Source organism: Rhipicephalus sanguineus, chromosome 9, assembly GCF_013339695.2.
Source record: "Rhipicephalus sanguineus isolate Rsan-2018 chromosome 9, BIME_Rsan_1.4, whole genome shotgun sequence".
Taxonomy (NCBI): Eukaryota; Metazoa; Arthropoda; class Arachnida; order Ixodida; family Ixodidae; genus Rhipicephalus; species Rhipicephalus sanguineus.
The window spans coordinates 133,706,803-133,715,204 of record NC_051184.2 but is presented as its reverse complement, the minus strand read 5'-3'; the positions used below and the strand labels follow the sequence as shown (position 1 = coordinate 133,715,204).

The 8,402-nt window shown below is 46.3% G+C and overlaps 1 protein-coding gene across 1 annotated transcript; it reads right to left on the bottom strand.

Moving 5' to 3' along the window:
* Positions 1–4,790: 4,790 nt before the first annotated feature.
* On the bottom strand, positions 4,791–7,412 carry LOC119405863 (uncharacterized protein K02A2.6-like). The gene is made up of 2 exons (XM_049419305.1): positions 6,837–7,412; positions 4,791–6,207 (listed from the first exon to the last, which is right to left on the bottom strand). The coding sequence occupies exons 1-2, from the start codon at positions 7,386–7,388 to the stop codon at positions 4,942–4,944; spliced, it is 1,818 nt and encodes a 605-aa protein (XP_049275262.1). The 5' UTR covers positions 7,389–7,412; the 3' UTR covers positions 4,791–4,941.
* Positions 7,413–8,402: the final 990 nt, after the last annotated feature.

Genomic DNA, 8,402 nt, shown 5'->3' with positions numbered 1-8,402 from the left:
TATCCCTCGACCTTGGTAACGTGTTTTGCGTACTTTTGCAGTTATTAATGCATCTGACGACATCACATTTATAGGGCGTTCATTCTTAACTCGATAAAACTATCAAGATGCCTCTCCTACGTTGAGGAATGACAAGAATGGAACTGAACTGCCCGGCAATTCTCAGAGTGCAGATGGGCTAAGTTTTTTTCATTCCGAGGAATTGAAAGGAATGGAATTGCAGCAGGTTCTAATTCCCCGCAATGCAATTGAAATGGTTTGGAGGCGCCCATTCTGCAACACTGCTTCCCACCCACTGCAAAGTGCTCAGCCATAATTCTTTATCATCATCAGTCTCAGCACAAAGTGCACATAATGCCTTACAGATGTGTATAGCGTGTACCACGAGACTCTGAAGAATGACGAAAAATGGCATAGTGGAAACTTCTCTACATTAGAAAAATTGGGATGATTTATGGCGTAGTGGGTACCTTGTATGTGAACTTGTATTATTGCCCCAATATCAGATTACACTCAATGACGTGCTGCTTCTGAGATCTTGCTCACTCCCTTCACACAAAGCATTGAACCCACTAAAAAATTCGTATTTGTTTTTTGAGAAAATAAGTACTATGACTTTGAAATTAATACTGGTTTGTGTTAGTTGGTAGGAATTCGTGGTACAGTTACTTCTGCTTCTCTGAAGAACGTGTTTTACTTTGTCCCACTTTCCTAAGAGGAGGGCAAGTAACTACATCACAAATCCAATGTTCTTTATGATTACCTTAACTTAAAATTTTTGCATACAAAAAAAAAACGTTATGAACCGTTACGGAATATTTTTTTTTTGCGTCCCGGAACAAAAACGGAACGAAACTTTTTTTGCGGTGGAACGAAACTAAAACCGAAACGAAAAACATTTCGTTCCGACACCCTGCCGCTAATTGTACCCTGGGGCCAGTACCAAATATTGATTCGGGGCAAATCGCAATTCTTGCCATCGTAGTTCTTTCGCCGTCGCCAAGGCAACCAGCTGGCGAATGTCTTTTGCACGGGTAGCATATCGTAGGCGTCAAGGGTGACGCGACCTGGAATCATGTATTTAAAGGTATCCACAAAAATGTTTCTCACGTGGCACTGGTTACCATTGTCGAGCAATAGGAGCCCCAGGGGCAGGAAGCCGGTGATAACAGGCCAGAGCGTCGGCCATCCGAGATCCCAATGTGTAGGAGTTCTGTTTGGGAATTAGAAATGAGGGGGCGTCAGAACATGAAGGCGAAATGGAAGTTGAATTTCTTTTGCGTAGTAATGAATATCGAACGTCATTTGAAGCATACGTTCGGTTGTTGGAACTGCTTCAATATGCTCCGTGACAAGGGTACTCTGTTGTCTCTGGTGACGTAGTACGCAGTTAGACATGCGGCTATACCATTAAACACATAGCGCCGTTGTCAGCAATAGCAAAGCAAACCAGAGGAAACAGGAGTGTGCGCTACTTAGCTTGCCTAGACGGACAAGGTAAAGAAACAGACAGGACATAGCGCTAAACATCAACTGAAAATTTACTTTTTGTCAAGCGCACAAGTCACATGATGCGCAAGATCCTGGCACAACAGAGCAACCCCAACTCTCATATCGTACCCCATTTTCTCCACTAAGACTTTCCTCCTTTTCTACTTTAGCGCTTGGCTCCCACGAACATAGCCTCTCACCAATGCTCATATCTCGAAAGCAATCTGCGCATTCAACTGCATATCTAGGAACTCTGGATTGACAGACCATTTCACCGTACAGTGTTATACTTTAAACATAAAGCGAATTTGCGAATTTACATGTGTATACTTGATACCGCGAATTACGAATCGTAAGAGCAAGTTTTCGAAATAAAAAAAAGATTTATTAGACCTAGTAACGGTAAGGTCAAAAACAAGTTAAACGATGACGGGCAAAAATTTTTCGAATAGCCTGTTTCCAGGGACTCTGGAGCACAGCACAGTGAACTGTAATGATGACAAGCTCAGTAGGTAGTTCAGTGTTGTGCAGCGTTTTCGTTATTATTTACTGATTTATGATATTCTGATCCTCCTTGCCCTCTAACAGCTCTGCCTTTGGAAGTCACGACAAATCAATTTTCAGAGAGAGTGTTTCAGACAGCGTTGAACGACCATTACGTAGTTGTCCTTGTTTGAATAACACAGAGTTGAGTTAGTTGGTAGGTATTTATGGTAAAAAGAGTGGGCTTGCAAATATGGACACAGGATAGAAGTCAAGAAATGACAAACACCGACTAAAAACTGAAAAGTGCACAAAGCGGTGGAAAAGAAGGTAGACATAAAACATATCTGCTCATGCGCAGGCAAAGGGCAATACCTATCAATACGGCACGCGTAATGGTCTGCGTGAGCAATAACTATTCAGGCATTTCAATTGTTATTATGCAATTTAATTGACGCTAGGCTCACGCCTGCACTACCGCTATTACACGTATGCCAGGCCTCAAACATTATACGCGCTTCTTCGCCCCTATGCCTGTATAAAACTGCGCATTCATTTAATTTCGGCGTGCATTTACACTCTCGACAACGCAATGATATATTAGGTGGTGACCTTCCGGTTAGCAGTAACTCATGCTCCATTAACTTCTGGTTAATATAGCGACCCGTCTGGCCTATGTATTGTAGAAGCGGTTGCATCTAAAAGGAACCTTATACACCACACTTGCACGGTAAACAGTAATTTGTTGGCATGTTTCGCGAAAATATTGCAGTACGCATATTGTCTGTCACCCACTCGTTCTTTCCCTGCACGGTGGAGCATATCTTACCTGGCTTGTTGGTAGCCGTAAAAACAACATTAACGCCGCATCTACCTCCCACTTTCTTTCGTCTCTTTCATACTCAATGAATGCATGGATTACCTACGATACGCTTGTTAATATTGTTTTCTGCAGCCATGCTCGGACTTAACAAAACTGACTTCTTTAAGCGTTCATCGACAGGGGCCACTGATGTGTAGCTTAGCAAGATTGACAAACGTTTAGTGGGCGCCTTAGGTGATTATATTAAGGTTTTTCGCTATGTGAATGATTACTTGATATTTTGTAGTGGTGACGATATTCAATCCGTGGTTACCTCAATAATAAAATACATGTCGGAGGGCTGAACATTGCGAAAGAAATGCCTCAGATTGATGCAATGCAATTTTTAGACATTTCCTTAATCTTTCATAAGGCTCACGGATGCTGTCAGTGTTCTCCTAGACCCTCAAAGGCGCTGTAAAACTTCTCGTCAAAACATTCCAAGGTTGTGAAAAATTATATAGCCATGTCATGTTCGAAGACATTTCTCACCAAGTCTTGTGAGCACAATAGGAGTGCCAGCTTGAACGCAAAGGCTTCGTTTAGATGTAGGTTTTCCAAGCGTTGCAGTGGCTACTGCCAATGAATGTTTAAATAAGTCGATTTTGTTAAGTCTGAGTATGGTTGCAGAAAGCAATAGTAACGAGCGTGTCGCAGGTATCCCATACAATAATAGCATATCTCAGAGACAAAAACAAGTGGGAAGTAGGTACGGCATTACTGTTGTGTTTATAGTGGCCAATGAGCTAAGTAAGGTATGCTCCGGCGCGCTGATAAAGAAGGAGCTGGTAATAGACAAGAAGCGCACTGACATTTGTTTCGTATAACATACCAACACAGCTACTAATTGTCGTACAGGTGTAGTGCATCATATTCCTTTCAGCTGGGGGAGCTTCCACGTTGGACAGACGGGCCGCTGCGTTACTCAGGTATTAATTGAGCAAAGACCTCGCTAACCGCAGGCTCAACATATAAACTATCTTTACATTGCCGAGCGTGTAAATGCACGCCAAATTTTGATAGTTTTTACAGGCGCAGGAATGAAGAAACTTGTTTAGGCTGAGGCCTGGCACGTCAATAGTAGCGGTGGCGCATGCTTGAACCAACCGTCGATTAACTTGCACGCAGATAAGTTATAAAAAGGAAGCTTTTCTTAGCGAACCAAAGGCACATTGACCGTTTCTATCTATCTATCTATCTATCTATCTATCTATCTATCTATCTATCTATCTATCTATCTATCTATCTATCTATCTATCTATCTATCTATCTATCTATCTATCTATCTATCTATCTACATCTAGGCATTCTTGTGGTCCTCTCCTTAGCTTGACATATGCCAGTGTTGGCCGAGGAGGACAGGAGTGCATGGCGAACATGATTCACAGGTCGTGACACAATTTGAGTTGCCGGCCGCGTACGTCATGACACCCTGTCCAGCGGTAACGTCTGGCACATGCTCGCGTGCTACGTCCCGCAGTAAGCGGGGATGCGCCCCAGGTGACTGACTGTCTATAGGCCTCGTGCCGACCAGTAGATGGCGCCACCGCTCTCCGAATGCGCAGCGCCAATGTGGCCACTTAGCGCATTTTGATCCTGCTCCCTTCAGGGCGCGTAGCTCTAAGTTGTGTGCGGTGAACGTCGATGCGTGAAAATGGCAACGCAAAACGAGCTCCGCTTGCTTTTTTGCAGCTACGGACGAATAGCAAACTTCCAGGAATACCTCAAACGAAGTAGTTCGCATCGGCGTGGCGACATGTATGCCGCTAATCACGTTTACTGCGTCAGATAACAACTGTACAGTGCCATCGGTCCGTCGGAAATATTCGGAAAATGCCCCGCACAAATAAAGAGCGTGGAGTACGACGTGCGTTTAAAAGCGAGTAAACTTTTTTCTTGACCATACGATAGAAAACACTTTTTTCGGCAGACTCGCCTGTAAGCGGGCCAGCAGTCGGGTGATGAACAACGTTTATTGCGGTTGAAACGAAGTAGATATAGGAAAGAATGGTGACGTAGCAGGTGACGTGATTTTAACGAAATGGCTGGTTACGTCAGAGTTACTCAGCCATGCTACATCTCCCTTTTCTTGGGGAAGAAGTTAATTACACAGCTCTTTCTGGTTGTGGGTAGCGGGAGGGCTCCCGGCGTGTCCTTGTGCTTCTACGTAGCTCTTGAGCGGGCTGGGCGTCTTCTAGTCGTTCGGACCCGTCACGAGGACTCTCTTCGGTATGTGTAGGTGCGTCTCGCAGATGCTCGCGAGTACGTCTAATTTCCTGGCCCTCCTCAGTCTTCACCACCACGGAGCGCGGCGTCTCAGCTGGCCTCAGAAAGACCGCAGGTGTCCAGGTCCTTTCGTGGGTATCGTATGTAGTCACCCTCTGGCCAGGTGACAGGGGTGGCAGGTTCCTGGAGCGGCGATTGTAGTAGATCCTCTGGCGTTGGCGAATTTCCTGGAGACGGTTATGGACGGCTCGGTTGGGCACAGTCTCCGGCACCAGGTGGCTTGCGGGTACAGGCAGCAGGGTCCTCGTCTGCCTTCCCATCAGTCTCTGCACAGGGGATTTCAAAATAGAATCTCGCGGTGTATTACGCCATTCAAGCAGAGCCTTGTGGAAATCCGGCGTTTTGAGAGAGCACTTTTTTAATAGTTTTTTGGCTTCTTGCACGGCCCTCTCCGTCATACCATTTGAGCGTGGATGATATGGGCTTGACGTTACGGGGGGAATGCCGAGCCTATATAAAAAGTCTTTGAATTCTGTGCTGTTAAATGGCGGCCCGTTATCGCTGCACAGTTTAAGCGGTAATCCATGAACCGAAAAAAGTTCTGTGCACCAGGACTTCAGCTGATTAGCAGTGGTATGGCGAAATTCCTTAATCTCAAAAAAGAAGGAATAGAAATCGACAATAATGGCAAACTGTCGGCCCCCGTAAAAGAATAAGTCCATTCCTACCGCTTCCCAGGGCAGGTTTGGAATCTCATGGCTCAAAAGCGGCATCTTTGCGTTTCGTGGCTGATGCTTTTGGCACATTTTGCAATTTCGGCAAAATTGCTCTATGTCGCTTGCCAGGCAGGGCCAGAATATGACGCTTCGTGCCCGCGCTTTCATTTTATCGGCTCCGGGATGTGCGACGTGCAAAAGAGCCAATATTTCTGCTTTCATCGAACTTGGTATGATCACCTTGTTGCTGCGGAATAGAAGCCCGTCTTGTGTGTGTATTTCCTCCTGATAAGACCAGTAGGGGCGGATGGCTTCTGGAACCTCGTGCTTGTTGTCAGGCCAACTGGTCAGCGCATATTCCCGCAGCTTGGAGAGAACGGCATCGTTGTTCGTTGCTGCGAGAATACTTTTTAGACGGGCTTCCGAGGCTGAAACAAATTCCAGCATATTTACTTGAAACTGCGCAGCTTCCTCGCACATGCTCACTTTACTCGAGAAACGCGACAAAGCATCCGCAAGAAAAAGTTCTTTGCCTGGCTTATACACCCGTTTGATCGGATAGCGCTGCAGGGTCAGCCTCATGCGTTGCAAGCGGAGGGGACACTGATGCAGTGGCTTGCTAAGTATCGGTACTAAAGGCCTGTGGTCGGTCTCTACAATCACTTCTGCTTGACCAAAAACATAGTCATGAAACTTCGTGCAACCATGCACTATCGCCAGCATTTCCTTCTCGATTTGTGCATAGTTTTGTTGCGCCTCAGTGAGCGACCGAGACGAAAAAGCAATGGGGCGTCCGTCTTGCATTAGAACTGCGCCGACTCCTAATTGGCTTGCGTCGACCGAGAGAATGAAAAGCTTTCTGGGGTTGAAGAAAGCCAAAACGGGTGCTTTCGTCAAAGATTGACGCAAGGTCTCAAAACTCTTTTGTTGCGCCTCTGTCCAAACCCATGCAATATCTTTACGTAACAGTGTTCGAAGCGGAGCGGTTACCTCTGACATGTTGGGAATGAATCGCTGCACGTAATCATCGTGCCAAGAAATACTTGCAGTTCTTTCTTGTTCGTCGGTTCAGGCATTCCCAGTATGTCTTGTACCCTCTCCGAATCAAGGCGTAGGCCTTCTGTAGTGAGGATGTGTCCTAGATACCGGACCTCTGGCTGCAGAAACGCACTCTTCTTGGTGTTAAGTCGAAGGTTGTGCTGTTGACAACGGGACAACACAAGTTTTAGGCTGCGGTCGTGCTCGTCTTTAGTTCTGCCCCATACTAATATGTCATCCATCACAACCGCCACACCGGACAAGCCTTCCAAAACGCGGTGCATTGCTGCTCGGAAAATTTCGGGGGCCGAAGCTATTCCAAACGGCATCCGAAGGAACCGATAGCGACCATAGGGAGTGCTCATGGTGCAACGTTTGGAGCTCGATTCGCTAAGCCGAATTTGCCAAAACCCTGATGCCGCATCAAGCGTGGAAAAGAATTTTGCACCGGCAAGCCTAGGAGCGACATCATCCAACGTTGGCATGGGATAGTTTTCCCGGAGAATGGCTTGATTGAGCGATGTTGGGTCTAGGCAAATTCGAACTTTGTCTCCTTTAACAACGGTAACCATGTGGCTGGACCATTCTGTAGGCTCAGTTACCTTTCTTATGACGCCTTGATCCTCCATACGCTGAAGTTCCGCCCTATCTTGTCCTCCAGGGCCACGGGGATTCTCCGAGCCGGTACGACGACACCCACGGCGCCGGGCTTGAGTTTTATCTCGTACTCGTAGTCCTTGAGCTCCCCCAGTCCTGTGAAGACATCTGCAAAGGGTCGTGCCGGCGGGTAAAGTTGATCGACATCAATGTGCTGTACCCGGCGGATAAATTCAAGGCGTTCGGCTGCTGAACCGCTCAAAGTCACTGGTACATTTTGCTCTATGATGTAAAATGTTTCGAGTCATCATCAGCCTGTCTACGCCCACTGCAGGGCAAAGGCCTCTCCCATGTTCCGCCAATCAACCCGGTCCTGTGCTTTCTGTTACCACGTTATACCTACAAACTTCTTAATCTCATCTACCCACCTAATTTTCTGTCTTCCCCTTACGCGTTTGCCCTCTCTTCGAATCCAGTCAGTTACCCTTAATGACCACCGGTTATCCTGCCGACGTGCTACGTGCCCGGCCCATATCCATTTCTTCTTCTTAATTTCAACTATGATATCCTTAACCCCCGTTTGTTCCCTGACCCACTCTGCTCTCTTCCTGTCTCTTAAGGTTACACCTATCATTTTCCTTTCCATCGCTCGCTGCGTCGTCCTCAATTTAAGTTGAACCCTCTTTGTAAGTCTCCAGGTTTCTGCTCCGTATGTAAGTACCGGTAAGATGCAGCTGTTATATACCTTCCTCTTGAGAGATAGTGGTAGACTACCATTCATGATTTGATAATGCTTGCCGAATGAGCCCCATCCCATCCTTATTCTTCTAGTTATTTCACTCTCATGGTTCGGCTCCGCGGTTACTACCTGTCCTAAGTAGACGTACTCCTTTACAACTTCCAGCGTCTCGCCACCTATCGCAAAGCGCTGTTCTCTGCCAAGATTGTTCCACATTACTTTAGTTTTATGCATATTAATTTTCAGACCT